General features: G+C 51.9%; 1 protein-coding gene across 6 annotated transcripts in view; it reads right to left on the bottom strand.

Annotated features, from left to right (window-relative positions):
• The window catches only part of Shank1 (SH3 and multiple ankyrin repeat domains 1), a 49,124-nt gene that overhangs the window by 23,438 nt on the left and 8,650 nt on the right, over window positions 1-17,036 (bottom strand). For 4 of the 6 annotated variants that reach the window (XM_028858839.2, XM_028858840.2, XM_028858843.2 and 1 more), the window contains exons 7-15: window positions 16,612-16,779; window positions 16,128-16,244; window positions 10,614-10,691; window positions 10,301-10,367; window positions 9,695-10,025; window positions 8,745-8,938; window positions 2,251-2,364; window positions 2,038-2,113; window positions 1,595-1,621 (exon numbers count right to left, since the gene is read on the bottom strand). In XM_028858839.2, the coding sequence (XP_028714672.1) occupies window positions 1,595-1,621; window positions 2,038-2,113; window positions 2,251-2,364; window positions 8,745-8,938; window positions 9,695-10,025; window positions 10,301-10,367; window positions 10,614-10,691; window positions 16,128-16,244; window positions 16,612-16,779 (1,172 nt within the window). The remainder of the gene's footprint in view (window positions 1-1,594; window positions 1,622-2,037; window positions 2,114-2,250; window positions 2,365-8,744; window positions 8,939-9,694; window positions 10,026-10,300; window positions 10,368-10,613; window positions 10,692-16,127; window positions 16,245-16,611; window positions 16,780-17,036) is intronic. The other 2 variants (XM_028858841.2, XM_037200177.1) reach the window with 2 other exon arrangements.

The raw sequence follows: 17,036 nt of genomic DNA, 5'->3' as shown, positions 1-17,036 counted from the left end.
CCCCAGCTGTACCCCCCCTTTCCAGAGTCCTCTCGCGCAGGTGCAGAGAGAGTGAGCCAGAGAGCGGGAGCGCGGGGAGAAGGACGCAGCGCCACACATCATATAAGATGCCTCGCCACGGCGTGCGGGGACGAGCAGACAGACTGAACCACACTTTCAAGGCAAGGGACACCCAAGGGTTAGAGAGGCAGACACGTCCCAGGAGAGGGCAAACAGCCCACCCTCAGCGTAGACACACACACACACACACACACACACACACACACACACACACACAGCTCATCCCCAACATAGTAAGGAAAGGCAGGGTGCGGGGGTGGCGTGGGGTAAAGGACCCAAGACACTCAACTGGGACCCAGAACACCGAAACAGAGAGTAGTGAGGGGACACACACCACAGCTCACCAGAGCCGTGGACCCCCACCGCCCCGCCACCCCCCCCAGGCGGGAGGAGAGAGGGTGGCACAACCGGCACGAGGGTAGGTACAGAGCAAGCGGCCCAGCTCTCGCTGGGATGCTGGGGACCAACAGTAAGATGCAGAGTGTGAGCACACAAGCCAGGGCACTGCAGACTGGGTCAGGTAGAGCGGAGGGAAGGCATTGTTGAAGGGACACTTGGATCTCAGCCCCAGGAGAGGCGGAGAAGGGACAGAAATGGCAGGGCTTCAGGACAGGATGGTTGTAAGAAAGGAAGATGGAGACTGGGGTTGAAAGAGACCCCTCCCATCACCCCAAGACCCAGGCCCAGGAGACACCTCCCCTCCAGAGAGGATGACTTGGGGTAGAGGGAGCCTCCATACTCACCCAGTGCCCAGAGCCAGAGACGTACCAGGTGAACAGGCACAAGATGATCCGCCTCAGACCCTGGGGCGCAGGGTGGCTGGCACCCCAGACCCACCCTGTCTCCACCCATGATATCACTCCTTTCTCCTCCCCCACCCAGACCTTTCCCCCACTGGCCGGAACACAGACACAGGTTTGGACACATTTAATGGAGGGATACTGTGAACAGGGAGACCCTTCCCTGGATTGGGGTGGGATGGGGTGGCAGAGGAGGGTGTCATCTTTCAGACCCTGGATTATCGCTTCTCTTCCCCACAGCAGAGCCCTGGGCCCCTGGAGTCTAAACCTCCTCTGACCTTCCCTCCCACAGCATTCCAGGTTCTGAATTCCAGACCAATCAGAGAAGAAAGACAGACACGCACCGGGCTAACAAAGCACACACAATGACGCAGGGTGTGTGGAGATCTGTCACCTGGTCACATGTCAGCAGACACATGGACATCTCTGGCAGTGCTTGCCCACAGTCAGAGAAGCACACATGTGCAAAGCCAGCCCCACAGTCAACACTGACACAAATGCACCCCTGTGCACTGAGGACTGCCGCACATAGCCTTGGTTAGGGATATCTACAGTGATATCCAACTAAGGGCCTTCTGCCTGTACATGCACGCGGATGCGTCATGCACACTGGCAGAGACAATGTCCACACGCTGGGACTCCTCAACTCTGGTCATGCACACATACACATTCGTATCCCCCATATACAAGCACCCCATCCTGGCCCAATCCCCACCCTACCCCGCCCCTCTCACCTCCCTGAGTCAATCCCATTGATCAGACTTCAGAAGCAAGTCAGCCAGCAGCCAAGGAGGGGACAGGTGTCAGTGTGCCCCTCTCCCTGTTCCCACCCATTGGGTCCTGCTGGTTCCACCCCCCACACTGTATGGCACACAGGATATACATATGTCCACAGTATGGGACTGCACACAGATGGGGGAACAGGAAGGAGAGCAGGGCTGTTAACTAGCCCCCACACAAGAACCTGGGGCCCCAAGACACCCTAACCCATGTTTTGGGTATCCCTAAACTAGATGGTCTCAGTGGCTGCCAGGGGCAGATTTGGGACTGGGCTGTTCATTAACAGAATTCTGCCTTCTCCCAACTTTCAAGTAGATCAACGGGAGGGAGAGGCCTTACTGTGGTGTGTGAAGGGAGCTGGGGATGGGGGGACACCTAAGCGTGTGAGGACATTTACCTTGGGGCATCGAAGCTGTCGTAGGAACCCACTGTGTAATGCCTGAAGAGTCTCTTTGCCTTGTCGCTTCGGCTTTCTGCGGGGACAAACAGCCTTGGTCCCTCACTTTGTAAACAGCCAGCTCAAGCCTACCCCCAGACTCCTGCACCCCCATGCGGTGGGGCAGGAGAGACAGGAAGGTTGCAGGGTGTGATGGAGACCATCCCTTGTTACCTTGTCTTCCCTCCTGGGAGCGGTTTGCCACCTCTTCTAGGCAGTCAGAGGGGAACCAGCCAACTCGACCTTTGACCTGGCCTTCCCAGAAGCCTCCTTCCCCGATGCTGAGCACTGGATAGGACAGTGGGGACAGGGAAATGTTTTGAGCCTTCTTTCCTTTATTTCCCCCGCCTTCTCCTCCTCTTCCTCTCTTCCTTGCCTCACTATAGTTTTGAGATGAGTTATTATGTAGTCTAGGCCAGCCTCGAACTCACTGTATAGCTGATTATGACCTTGGACTCCTGATTCACCTGCCTCACCTCTTCAGTGCTGGGATGACGGGTGTGCACCGCCAAATCCAGTCTATGCGGTGCTGGGGATGGAACCCAGAGCTTTGTGCATGCCAGCCAAGCCCTCTGACAGTTGGAAGCCAGCCCCTTCTTGAGGCGTCTAGGCTTCTCTTTTGCTCCCAACATACGTGGTGCACACCATCCTGTTATCCCAACACCCAAAGATGTCCTTAAGATGTATGTGAGGCATGGGGGCTGGAGAGATAGATCACTTAGCAGTTAAGGGTACTGACTGCAGGCTGGAGAGATGGCTCAGAGGTTGAGAGCACTGACTGCTCTTCCAAAGGACCTGGGTTCAATTCCCAGCACCCACATGGCATCTCACAACCATCTGTAACTCAGTTCCAGGAGCACACAGGTGGTGTACACACAGGTAAAGTGATCATATACATAAAGTAAAATAAAAATTATTTTTAAAAAGAAATAACTGATACAGGATTTGTGTGAATTCGAGGCTAGCCTGGGCTATATCACAAGATTTTTAACAAAAACTTAGAGATGGGGGTGATGGATGACTCAGTGGGTAAGAATGCTTATTGGTCAACCCTAAGGACCAGAGTTTGAATGCCAGCAGCTGTGTTAAAACAAAAGCTGCGTGTGGTCACACCCAGCCCTTGAACACTGCTGAGGAAGCAGGAGGACCACTGGGCTTGCTTGCACTAGCCCAGCTCCAAGTCTAGTGAGAGACCCTGTCTTAAGGGGATAAGGCAGAGAGTGCCTCAGCAGGACACCCAGAGCCCCGCTCTGGCCTCTGCATATGTGCACCCGTACACAAGTGTGCATATGCCACACTCACACTCAAACCCCCACACAAAGCAACACTGTCGTGGTGGTACACATCTATAACCCCAGCAGTGGAGGCAGATGGACCTAGAGAGCTCCAGGCCAGCCTGGGCTACAAGAGACCCTGCCTCAAAACCAAAAACAGAAGGCCTGAGGAATGGGAGAGAGCACAGTGGAGAGCCAAGTTGAGTGAGCTTGCATGTGAGCTTTCTGAACCTGAGGAGCACATCGGGTAGGCTTGGGGAGCAGACTGGAGTCTGTGGCACAGCCCCCCCCCATGAGGGGCAGGTCCACATTTGGTCCTTGTCCCTCCTAGTTACCGTCCACAGCCTAGTTGGGTGTTTCCCCCCTCCAAAGTGCTATGGCCCGGATGGCTGCTCTGGAGACAGTTCTCCCTACTCCTACCCCGGTGCTCCCTGGAGTCTCTGCCGGTCTCCTCCCTCCCCACCCACAGCTGGAGGCAGCCGCCACGCTCGGCCCTTGGAGCAGACCTGTCCTACCACATGTCACCATCCTGCCCCTTGTCTGGTTGAAGCAGAGAGAGATGGCAAAGAGCCTGGGCTCTGATTCCAGCTAGAACTCGAGAGGGGGTACTCTTACTACCCCCATGTTAGTGACAAAGAAACTGAGGCTCAACTCCAAGAGCCACCTGCCACCTGCCCCGGTCACAAGGCTAGTTGCCGGCATGCCAGAATTCGAACTCAAGCCCGTGTGCTTCCAGGAATACAGCTTTGAGTGGCTACTGTGTGCCTGAATTCCCATCCAAGGACCTAAACACTGTTGCTAATAGCAACAGACACACTGTCTTTTCGGTATCTCCAGTGTTTTCCCCAACTCTGTCTGGACTTGGTCCTTCACCTATTTTCTCTCCTCACTCAGTCCTCAACTCTTTCTAGGTTAAAAAATTTGAAGGTGGGGGCTAGAGGGATGGCTAAGAGCACTGACTGCTCTTCCTGAGGACTTGGATTCTATTCCCAGCACTCACATGGCAGCTCACAAACTGTCTGTAGTTCCAAGATCTGACACCCTCACACACACATACATGCAGGCAAAACACCAATGCACATAAAATAAAAATAAATTATTTTTAAAAAATCTGAAGGCAAGCTGGGGCTGGTAGCACAGGCTTCTTATCCTAGTTGCTCAGAAGGCTGAGGCAAGAAGATTGAAAATTCAAGATGTTTCTGGATTCAGAGTGAGTTCAAAGCCAACCTATGCAACTTAGTGAGACCCTGTCCCAGAATGAAAAAGTGAAAGAAGGGCTATGAGTGTGGCTCAGTGGTGGAGCCCCTGCCTAGAATCCCCAGTGAGGGGCTGGGGTGTGGCTCAGTGGTAGAGCCCCTGCCTAGAATCCCCCAGTGAGGGGCTGGGGTGTGGCTCAGTGGTAGAGCCTCTGCCTAGAATCCCCCAGTGAGAGGCTGGGGGTGTGGTTCAGTGGTAGAGCCCCTGCCTAGAATCCCCCAGTGAGGGCTGGGGTGTGGCTCAGTGGTAGAGCCCCTGCCTAGAATCCCCCAGTGAGGGGCTGGGGTGTGGCTCAGTGGTGGAGCCCTGCCTAGAGTGCCCCAGTGAGGGGCTGGGGTGTGGCTCAGTGGTGAGCCCCTGCCTGGAGTCCCTCAGTGAGGGGCTGGGGTGTGGCTCAGTGGTAGAGCCCCTGCCTAGAATCCCCTAGTGAGGGGCTGGGGTGCTTAACTTAATGACAGAATGCTTGTCTCCTGAACTCAATTCCAACTACTGAAAAAAAAATTAAAGGGCTGGAATATGGCTTAGCAGATGAAGTGCCTGCCTCACAAGTGTGAGGACCTGAATTCAGTCCTCCAGAACCCATGGAGAAAGCCGGATATAGTGGTACATACTGTAATCTCATTGTGGGAAGGTACAGACAGGTAGACCCCTGGGGCTTGTTGGTCAGCCAGCCTAGCCTACTTGACAAGTTCCAGAGTAGTGAGAGTCCCTGTCTCAAAGAACAAAGAGGACTGGTCCTGAGGATCAAGTGTACACATAGCTACACACACACACACACACACACACACACACACACACACACACACACGCTGAGGATCGATCACACTTGAAAAGTCTCCCTAGAGCTCAGATGACAGTAGGAATCGCCATGAGATTCCTGGATACTTCTCCCTACACACTGCCTCCTCTCCCAAGGAAGCCCTGGGTCACCGATGCAAGTTATCAATAGGGCATTCAGGTACCTGTGCTCTCAGTCCATTCTGCCAGACCTGACTGCTTGGGCTTGAGATCAATCATTTGCTTGCAGAAGCACTTATTGAGCACTGATTAAGTGTCAGGTACCAGGATACACAGCTGGACACAACCATGTAGTTCCTGCCCTAGGAGAGCTTCCAGACCAGCAGCCCTTGGGGGAACACCTACATGGGGAATATTGATCAAGGGGACAGAAGAGGCTGGGCATGGGGGCATATGCCTTTATCCCCGGCACTCCGGAGGCTGATACAGGAGGATTACTGCAAGTCTAAGGACAACCTGGTCTACAACAGTGAGTCCCAGGTTAGTGAGGGCTACATAGTGAGACACCTTGTCTTAAAAAAATAGGGAAGTGGGGGATGGGAAGATGACTCAGAGGTTAAGAGCACTGGCTGCTCTTGCAAAGGACCCAGGTTCTATTCTCAGCATCCACATGGTGGGTCACAACTATTGATAATTTCAATTCTAGGGGGTCTGATGCCCTCTTTTGACTTTCATAGCACTGGGCATGCACATGGTACACATACATTCATGCAGGCAAAGCATACATACATATAAACCAAAAATAAATAACAATTTTTTAAAATAGTGAGGGTGGACGTGAAGGGGAGACAGCTGTAACATCTCTCACCATACTAATTTCCAGGGTTGATATGGATGATCTGGCTGGCTTGGCTGGCTAGCCAGGGGCCCCTTCCTCCTCACCACTCCATGCACGTCCCCCATGAAATGGGCACTCAGTCTAAGAGAATGGCTATCTCTTACAGAGGAAAACCATTCTTCGATCAAGGTATGTGAGTATTTGCACCCCCTTGTTAGGACCTCTAAACAAGCTCTCAGAAATGGAAGTAGGGCCGGGCGGTGGTGGCGCACGCCTTTAATCCCAGCACTCGGGAGGCAGAGCCAGGCGGATCTCTGTGAGTTCGAGGCCAGCCTGGGCTACCAAGTGAGTTCCAGGAAAAGGCGCAAAGCTACACAGAGAAACCCTGTCTCGGAAAAAAAAAAAAAAAAAAAAGAAATGGAAGTAGGGCTGGAGAGATGGCTCAGTGATTAAGAACATTTGTGTGCAATCGTTAGAACTAGAGTTCAGGACCAGCACCCATGTAACAAGCTGGGTGTCCATTGGATGCCTATAGTCCCAGTTCTAAGGTGGGTGGAGACAAAAGGATTGCTGGGACATGCTGGCTTTCAGCCTAGACTCTGCCTCAAAGAAATAGGCAGATGGTGGTCTCCATATTCACACAGGCATAGGCACCATATATATTCCCATAGTATATACACATATAAACCAATAAAATATCTTTTTAAATGGGGGCTGGTGGTGAACAGAAAATGGTGTCTGGAGAGAGGCCAGATGACAGTATGGGAACTGAAAACTGAACAAGACATCCAAATATCCCTAAAAATTGAGGTACCCTAGTAGCTGAGGACACAAGGAGACCATGGAAGCGCTTTCTACATAAATGCTACAGAATGTTAGAAACCAAAATGTGCTGGTTCATGTATACCATCCCAGCATTCAGGGGGCTGAGGCAAGAAGATGGCTGACAGTTAAGGCAAGTCTTGGCTACAGAATGAGTTCAAGGCTATGCTGGGCTACAGCATGACACCCTACCTCAAGATTGATAGATACATAGATTGCTAGATAAATAGATTGATAGATATACAGATGATAGATAAGTAGATAGATACATGATGGATTGGTAGATCATAATATAGATACAGCTAATAGATTGTAGGCTAGATTCAAAGTTACATGTTTATGTATACATGATAGATAACAGATACAAGCACATACACACACACACACACATACACACACACACACACACACACACACACACACACACACACACACACACAAAATGACCTTCCCTGCTATGGGAAAACAGACCACGAAGTTCATAAAAGATTCAGTTTGGTGGATGAGGCCTTCTGAACACCCTTCAAGGCCTTCCTCATATCTATGTCCCCTGGAAGGACCCTCCTGCTTGTCCAGCCATCACTGGTCTTTCTTTAAGTGCTTATGAGGAGGAAGGCTGGGTCTTACACAGCATTTACAGCATCCAAAGACTGGATGTAAGAGACTTAGTGACTTTCATGATTTTCCTGAGAGTCTTGTTTTAAAGACAGTGAGACCAGGGCTCAGAGAAGTTGGTTTCTAGAACTCTTTTCTCTAAGAGGTGGTGGGGCCAAGATTTGAGCTCAGACAGCCTGCTGCTCAGCTGCTACACAGCAGGGCTCCTGGATAGATAAGAATCTGGCAGAAAATTACCCTCTGTTTGATATGAATTATATTGCCTTCAACATGGTTCCCTGTGTCCAAGGCATCCATTTGTCCAGGAACACACACTGTCCCATGCTGTGAAGGCTGCAAGTTGTGGGCTAGTCACTGCCCTCTGGAGAGATGGCCAGGCAAGGTCACTTGTAATTCCAGCACTCAGGAGGTGGAGGCAGGATGACTAGAAGCTCAAGGTGAACCTGTGTTACTAAGTGAATTTGAGACAAGCTTGGGAAGCAAGAGACCCCGCCTCAAGAAGAAAAGCTCTAGGAGCGAGAAAATGGTCCAGTAGGTAAACTGCCTGCTGTGCAAGCACAAAGACCTGAGTTTGGATCCCCAGAACCCACATAAAAGGCCAGGTGCAACTGCGGGTGTCTGTAACACCCAGCACAGGAAGCAGAGAGAGGGGGGTAGCCAGCCTGGCTGAGTTCAGTGAGACACCCTGTTGCAAAAACCAATATAGATAGAGATTGAGGAAGACACCCAATGTCAACCTCTGGCCTCCACATACATACTACATACATGCACAAACACCTGCACACACATGTGCCCACACACGTTCAAACACATTTGTACACATGCACCTATACCATAAACATACATACATACAAAAAGAAAGGAAAAAAAAAGCTCCCATCCAGCCTACCACATGTCAATCAATGGTCTCTCTCCACTCCTCAGTTTCCCTCTTCCTCCTGACACTGTCCCATACAGTGCCTCCCTCTCCTCCGAGTCAGAGGAGCCTCTCAGGGCTCTCAGGTCCCCAGACTGAGGTCCCCTCACCCTGCACCCTCTCCTCCAAGTCAGAGGAGCCTCTCAGGGCTCTCGGGTCCCCAAACTGATGTCCCCTCCCCTGCACCCACCCAGCCCCATTCTGTCACCTTTGATCTTCTCGCCTTTACTCAGAGAGATCTCCCCCTCGCCTTGCGCCTGGTATGACTTCACGGCCATGAAGGAACGTCCGGGTACCGCTGAATAGAGCTTCCTACGTCTGCCTCTGCTGCCCAGGGAGCCCCCAGGGCCCCCTGAGCCCCCAGTTCCCCCAGCCGGCCCTTCTCGGGGTGTCCCGCTGGAGCTGCATACACAGAAGTTGTGAGAGGCAGGGGAGAGTGGAAGGACAGGGCACTTCTGGGGGGACAAGGGTCCTTGGATGGAAGGAAGGCAGAGAATCAGGGTGGGGACAGGGATTGAGTGCTTTTCCAAGCTCTGGTGCCCTTGGGAGACCAGCTGCACCCCTGTCTCCCGTCTTCAGGCTCCCAATTCCACCCCTCCCATGGTCTGCACAACGCAGCCTGATTCAGCTTCTCGGACCTGTGCTGGTACATCCCCCAGCTCATGAGCCTTCAGTGACTCCTAGCTTCCTCTTAGGGCAGGCCCAGGGCCACAACCAACTGTTCCCAGTCTTCTCCACCTTCTTGGGACCTGAGGCACACCTTGTGAGCCTCCCTCTCTCCCCGGCATCCTTACCATAGAACGGTCCCTTCTGCTCCCTCAGCTCTCAGCTTCCCCTCCCTGAACTCCTGAACAGCCTTGGACATTGTTCCCAAAGTCCCTGCCCACCTCAATTCTGTCTTCCTGCTCTCTTTCCTCTCTCTTTACCCTGACACCTGTCTGTGCTCATAGGTTGCAGGCTTTTTCTTTTAGTGTCCTATCTCACCTCATTCCAGGAGTGAGACCAAGCATCCCTAACACCCTCATTTTACCCACAAGACTATTAGAGATGCAGGTGGGTAGAGGACCCACCACTCTTGGGACAGGAGGTGGGTAGCTGGGCTGGCTGTGTGGGTGCTAAAATGGTTGGGCTGGGGCTGGGGGCCTGAGTCCTGCCTACCTGGGCCGGCCTCGAGGCTGTCTCTTGGCATCTTCGGGATGTCTCCCCCGGGATGGGGAGCGTGCCCGGGCACCTCGGGGGCTGCTGGCACTTCGGAGGGTCCCACTACTGAGCTTAGTGCTGGGGGCTGAGGGCTGTGACTGGCCCTGGGGTCCTGAGGTAGGGCCAGGGGTCCCAGATGATGAGGCCCCTGGGGCCGAAAACACCATCCAGTCAGGCAGGGCCATGCTTGTGTCGCTGTTAGCTCGCAGCAGTGCTGGAGGCACAGTCAGGCCTGCACCTGGGGTTCCCCGACGCCGGGCTGCATACTTGGGGGACTCCTGGAAGGGTACTGAGAGTGAACAGTGGTGATCGGGGCAGGCAGGCAGGATGGGGAAACAGAGGCAGGTAGGGACCACGAGGACAAGAGGTGGTGGGAGAGAGAGAAAGGTAGAGGTGAGAAAGTGGGGGTGGGAGTGGCCCTGAGTCACCCCCACCACACCTCAGACCTCTCTGGAACTCGGAGGAGTCTGTGTCCCACCCTGGCACCTTCCAGTCGGGCCCCCAACTCTGTAATCCCCAACATGAGCCTCAGTTCCTCCTTCACCCCAACTCCTTTTCACTCACCCACATCCTGTTCTCGATGGTTACGGATCAGCTCCCCCAGCTCAAAATTCCCAGCAATCACAGCCACCTGTAGGAGGGGTGCAGGGAGGCAGATGCTCAGTAGAGAGCAAGGTCAGGAGACATCTTGAATTCCTCTAACCCAGCCTTTCACTCCATCAACCCACCTTCCGCTCCGCTGGCCTGACTCTCTCTCTCCCTCTCCCAGACCATGCTCCCCTTGCAGCATCCCCCACCGCCATTCCCTTGGTCCCCTTGGTCCTCTGTGTCCCCTCACTCAGTCCCTGCAACCACCTATGAACCCTGAACCCCAGACCTGGAAGGGTGTCTGTCCGTTATTATTTTTCACATCCTTGTTTGCTCCACGATAAAGGAGGATCCTGGCACAGGTCTCCTGAGAGTGGCAGCCAGTGGTCCAGGAGGAAAGGAAAATGAATGGTAAGTTAGCATGAGTAACACCGCTGTTATGCCAGGTGTAGCTGGAGGGCTTCTCTCGCCACCAGGGGCTTCAGAAATACTCTCACCTAAACTAGCACTCCCCAGGACAGCAGCCTCTGGACAATGTGGCCGTTCGGAGGGAAAGATGGACTGTGTGTATAAAATACACTGGGAAGCTAGGATGTGGCTCACATCCATCATCCTAGTTTATTTGGGAGGCTAAGACAGAAGGATTACAAGATCAAGACGAGCTTGGTCAACTTAGCAAAATGCTGTCTTGAGATAAAAAGTAAAAAGTGAGCTTAGGATGTAGACCAGTGGGAGAGACCCTGCCTAGAATCCCCCAGTGAGGGGCTGGGGTGTGGCTCAGTGGTAGAGCCCCTGCCTAGAATCCCCCAGTGAGGGGCTGGGGTGTGGCTCAGTGGTGGAGCCCCTGCCTAGAATCCCCCAGTGAGGGGCTGGGGTGTGGCTCAGTGGGAGAGACCCTGCCTAGAATCCCCCACTGAGGGGCTGGGGTGTGGCTTAGTTGTAGGTTGCCTGCCTAACATGTGCAAAGTCCTGGGTTCAATCTCCAGCACTACAATGCATAAATAAATAAGGAGTTACATGGACTTAGGATACAACAAATATATCTCTAGTAATTTTATGTTGATTCATATTGAAGTAATAATACTTCTCTGGTTTCTACCACCAGATTCCAGTAGCTGTCTCCTGCTAAGGGGGTTGGGCTCCAGATGTGGCTAAGACAGAAGCACCCCTGGGCTCTGTAAAGGGCTCCTTGTCTTGTGTTCCAGGAACTGAGCTTTAGAAGGGAGCTCACTGAGTTGCCTGACAGAAATCACTGTGCTTATCTCAACAGATGAGAAAACTAAGCTCTCTGCATTGTTCAAGGTCACATGGCTGGTAACTGATTGACCTCAGATTCCATTCCAGGTCTGTATTTGTGCATGCATGTCTCTGTGTGTGAACGATATGTGTATGATGTGTGTATGTGTTCCTGTGGGTGACTATGCCCATGTGGAGGTCAGAAGACAATGCTGCTTTCCGCTCTGTTTGAGACAAGGTCTCTTGTTTGCGGCTGCCTATGTTAGGCTAGCTGGTCCATGAGTTTGGGAGGCTTTCCCTGTCTACTTACACATTCATGCTACCACACCTGTTTTTACGTGGGTTCTTGGAATTTGAACCTAGGTCCTCATGCTTGCCTGCAAGTGCTTTTAAGCTCCAAGCCATCACCCCTGGCCCCCTAAGTCTGTCTTAATTGCACTCTCTGCCAGACTCAGAAGGAATAGTACACACAGCATAAAGCGTAGAGGGCAGATGGGAGGCAGTGGGGACCACACCCCCCTCACATCACTCTCCGAGCTAAACTCTGAAATGACCCACAAGGCCTCACCCAAACAACCCACTTGGCTACCCTACCCCAGCCTCAACACCTCTCACATTCCCTTGCTCCAACCATGCTGGATACTTCCTCCCCAGAGCAGACATGCTTCTGTTCAAGGACCTTTGCACTCTAAAGAGCTGCTTGGAATTCTCCATCCATCGATTTCTACACAGCAACTCCGATTTCATTTTATAAAGCACCATTTTTCCAGTGAGCCCTTCCCTCATTATCCTATCTTTTGTTGACTGCCTGAGGCAGGGTCTCAGGATAGCCTGACACCAGCTGTGCAGCCCAGGCTGGCCTCAAATGCATGGCAATCTTCTTGGTCAGCCTCCTGAGTGCTGACAGGAACTTGTTCACATATCCCTCCCTCCTTATCCTCTCTGACTCTCTTGCATGCATCAGTATTCTTCTAAGCCAATATTAACCCATTTCCTTCAAAACACTGTATGCCAGCATCCCATATTCTATGTTACTGTCTTCTGTCTGTGACACCAACCTCGTACAGCAATGTCCAGCCCACACGGACTGCCCGGGAACATTTACTCAATGGGGGAATGTCATCTGGCCTTTGTCCACATTGGCCTGCAGTTCCATTCCACTCTGGCTCCCTTGAATGTGAATTCATAAGTGCCTCTTTAACACACCTTCTACATAGGAACCCCCTTAAGTGTGTACTTTACACTCAATACAAGCCTGTTCTACAGGATGGGATCAGAGCAGGCAACATTTGCACCTAAACCCTTGCAGCCTGTTACTGGAGTAGGCGGGGTGTGAACTTGGCCTTCAGATCTTAGTGTTTGTCTGTCTGGGTCTGACTGCTAACATCACTTCCTGGATAGCAAAGCAAGTCCAGTTTACGTTCTGGTTGTGTTGTGTGTAAGCATGTATAGCCATATATTCCCATGACATCATATATGTATGTTTTACAAGCTTTTACGCCTCTCCCACCTTGAGGGGCATGGGCTACAGTGTAGTTCACAAGCTCCATAGTTTATCCCCTGACTGACCAAGTTTAAATGTCCACATTTTAGTGAGTAGCTCCCTCCACCGGGCACCTGGAGAATCTTGTGTTTATTTACAAACTAGAACTTATCTCAAGGGATTGCAATTATTTGTTTAAACATCCATGAAACTGAGAGCTTCCTCTACCTTTCCTGGGGTTGTCACCATCTCTGACTCATCTCCCATCCCCAGATCCTGGCACCAAACACACAGTAGGTGCTCAAGAAATGCACTTGGAAGGGATGAAGATGGAGGATGTGGAGCTATCAATCAAAACTCATTTGCTCAAGTCACTTAATTATTCATTCATTTGTTGAGTCATTCAATCTGTCAAAAACAGCAGCCACCTGTCAAGAGTGCTGAGCCCAGAGCTGTGCACAGTTCTGGTAGGGATCCACAGCTCCATCATTCATTCAATCAGTCATGCATTCATTCATCTGCTCACTGCACACAGAGGCATCAAGGATCACTGTTTTCTGGGAGCTTGGGACAGAGCAGTCTATGAGATTCTGTCCCCATTTTGAGAGAGAATCACAGTCTAGGACCAGACCACCAGCAGGGGCTACATGTGCATGCCACAGGGCCAAGGTGACAGATAGCAAAAGGTGACAGTCAGACCCGGCCCAGATAGGTGAATGGATGAACAGATGGATATATAAATAGATGGATGGATGGGTGCAGGGATGGATGCTTGGATGCAAAAGAATCACTATGTTTTGGGGGCTTAGAACAGAACCAGAACCTACCAGATTCTGTCCCCACCCTTGAGAGGCTCACAGCCTAGGGAACCTGACCTTTGCTAGCAGGATGGAAGGGTCAATAAATGGATGGGTGGACAGACAGATGGACAGGTGGGTGAATGGATGAGTGGAAGGATGGGTAGGTGGGTGGATGGTTAGATGGTATATGAATAGACGGATGGATAGATGATGGATGGATGGATGGATGGATGGATGGATGAATTGGTGGTAGTTGGGTGGATAGATGGATAAGTGGGTGTGTAGATGAATGGATGGATGCATTGGTTGTATATGAATGGGTGAGTAGATGAATGAAGGGGATGGATGGTGAGTAGGTGGATGGACGGATGGGTGGGTTGTTGGGTGGATGAGCGGGTGTGTGGATAAATGTGTAGATGGGTGGGTGGTAGATGGGTGTGTGGCAGATGGGTGTGCTGATGTGTACATGGGTGGCTGGCTAGGAGGAGCAGAAAGAAGACAGGGGTGAGAAGTAGAAGATGAACTCACATTTGCTAAGCATCTACTTGATCTGATAGCAAGCAGAGTGTTCACCTGCTTGATCCTTTGAAGGATATTCATGACTGACCCATTTCACAGATGGCGGGAAGTGGGGGAGCTGAAGAAGGCAAAACAATATGCTCATCTGGCCCTCTCTGGGGGAATAGTGGCTGCTGTATAATTCTCTGTACTCAATTTTCCCTGCTCAGATGAATGCCAGCCTTCTGACCGCATCCTGGCAATTGACACTGGCGATGATACTAATAATAACAATTATTATCACGGCTGTCTTCTAGGGATGAATACTTAATGTACACAATCACTCATCCCTTTCAATCAGCTGACATGATTCTCATTTTGGGGGGACAAAGCCTCAGAAATTAGAAGGCACTTGTTCAGGGTCTTCCTGGGTGTGAGGCTGGGGCTTCTGCTCTCTCCATCAGGTACCTGCCTCAGTCAGAGGTCTTGGCCCAGAGGCCTGCATAAGGAGCAGCAGAGAAAGCAGCAGCAAGCGAGAAGGAAATGCCAGAACCATGTTGCTGGGTTGAGGAACACCAGTCCTCCCTTAGCGTTGAGCATTCTGCTCACTGCCACAAGGCGGCACTTGGATACCCGCCATATCCCCAGCACTGAGAGTTCTCAGGAGGCAGAAGGGGCTGGGGCTGTTTTGGAAGACTTCCTGGAGGAAGGGAAGGCAGATCAGCAGCATCCCAGCAGGTGCTGCCCTCCCTACCCGGAAGTCCTCCAAGCAGTTCTTCAAGGGCAAGGATCTGGGAGAACCTGAGGAGAGAGGAGGCTGGAGCGCCAAGGGGCCTGGCTCACCCGGGGTCTCCCGGTACTCAGGTGGCAAAGGGGTCTTAGCTCTTGCTGGCAGTAGTCCCTTTTGATGGGATCCTTGCCTCCTTTTTACAGTCCACCTCTCCCCAAAATTCCTGGGGAGGGGACCTCCGCAAAGCATTGAGTTGCTGAATACACAGCATTCTCATCCCCAGACTGTACTTTGCTCATCCCTCAGTCCCACTTGCTCAGCCGCTTGTCTGTTCCACAGCTTGTGCTCCCCTCCTGGAACACTCTTTCTCCCCTCATCTGCCCCTGCTGCCTTGACATCATTCAGAAAGCCACCTCCACCCAAGTCCAGACACAGCTCCCAAGGGAACATGATTCTCCATAACTTTACTGAGCACCTAGGATTAGATCAGCAGCTCAGTATAAAGCTTGGAGCTAGACACAGGGGAGAAGCTCATTAAACATGATGGGTAGATGAGCAGATGATGGCTGGAGGGATGAAGGGTATGTAGGTGGATGGATGGATGGATGGATGGATAGATGGATGATGGATGATGGGTAAGTTAGTGGATAGGTAGGTGGGTGATGATTGGATGATGGATGGATGAGTGAGTGGGTAGGTAGGTGATGATTGGATGATGGATGGATGAGTGAGTGGGTAGGTGGATGGATGGATAAGTGAATAGGTTTATAGATGGGTAGGTGGATGGGTGGATGAATGAGTGGGTGTGTGGATGGATGGATGAATGGATAAGTGGTGGATGAGTGAGTGGATGGATGAATGGGTAGGTAGATGGATAAGTGAGTGGATAAATAGGTGAATGGGTAGATGGATGAATGGGTAGATGGATGAATGGGTAGATGGATGGAGAGGTGGTGGAAATGGTGAAGGAACAGAGGTTGCAGAGGTAGGAGGCTTGAGTGAACTGGTGTGAAGCATGTGTCTTTGAAGGGGCAAATGGATGTTGCTTGGGCTGACCTTGTTGTAGAGAGCACAGATGTGCAGGGCTGTGTTTCCTGAGGCATTCTGGGCTCCAGGCTCAGCCCCATAGAAGAGCAGGTGTTCCAGGTGCTGAGAGTGGCCCCGTTGGCAGGCCTGGGGGTACAGGGAGTGCATAGGCCTGGTTAGACCTCTTCTGAGTCCTTCCAAGTCTGCGTCCACACCCTTTCTGTGTTTGCCCTTATTCCTGCTCAGGGACTCAGGACATTAGCTTCCTGACGCTAAGCATTCAGTTACTCCAATGTACAAACACTCAGGCTGGCCCTCCGAGTGAGTCAAGCAACCAGCCTCGTCTATGCATCTATTGCCCGAGTCCTTTTGCCTTTTCCTCTGTGTGGACTACGTTAATGTCACTCTCCTCTCTGTAAGAAACCCTGCCGTCTCTTTCTCATCCCAGCCCCTTGGATGCTGCAAAGCCCAGGTATCCAAGCTCTCCCCAATGCTCGGGACTGCATCTGGATACCTGGTGGATTTCCTGCCAGCCGTTCTCATCCGCAATGCCCAGCTGGGCCCTGTTGTACAGAAGCAGCTCGCAGCAGCGGGGATCGCCCCCCACCATAGCTGTGTGGAACAGGGGGGTCAGCCCTCGGCGGTCCTTGTAGTTGGGGGAGCCCCCAAGGTCCAGAAGTGCCTACAGAGGGACAGACAACTCAGGAAGAAAGGACAGATGGCAGTTCCAGTTCCAAGGGGCTGGTAGGGAGATGAGCCTTGAATGACCCATACAGGCTCATACCTGTCTCATTTCTGTTCCAGTGCTTGTGTGTGTGTGCGCATAGAGGAGGCCAGGGGTTAATGCCAATTAACTTCCTCAGTTGCTCTCCATTTTGTTTTTTTGAGACAGAGTCTCTCACTGACCCGTAAGCTCACCAGTTCAGATAGAATAGCTGA

This window comes from Peromyscus leucopus, chromosome 1 (genome assembly GCF_004664715.2).
Source record: "Peromyscus leucopus breed LL Stock chromosome 1, UCI_PerLeu_2.1, whole genome shotgun sequence".
Classification (NCBI taxonomy): Eukaryota; Metazoa; Chordata; class Mammalia; order Rodentia; family Cricetidae; genus Peromyscus; species Peromyscus leucopus.
Note: the sequence above shows the minus strand (reverse complement) of the source record. Positions and strands in the feature narration are given on the sequence as shown.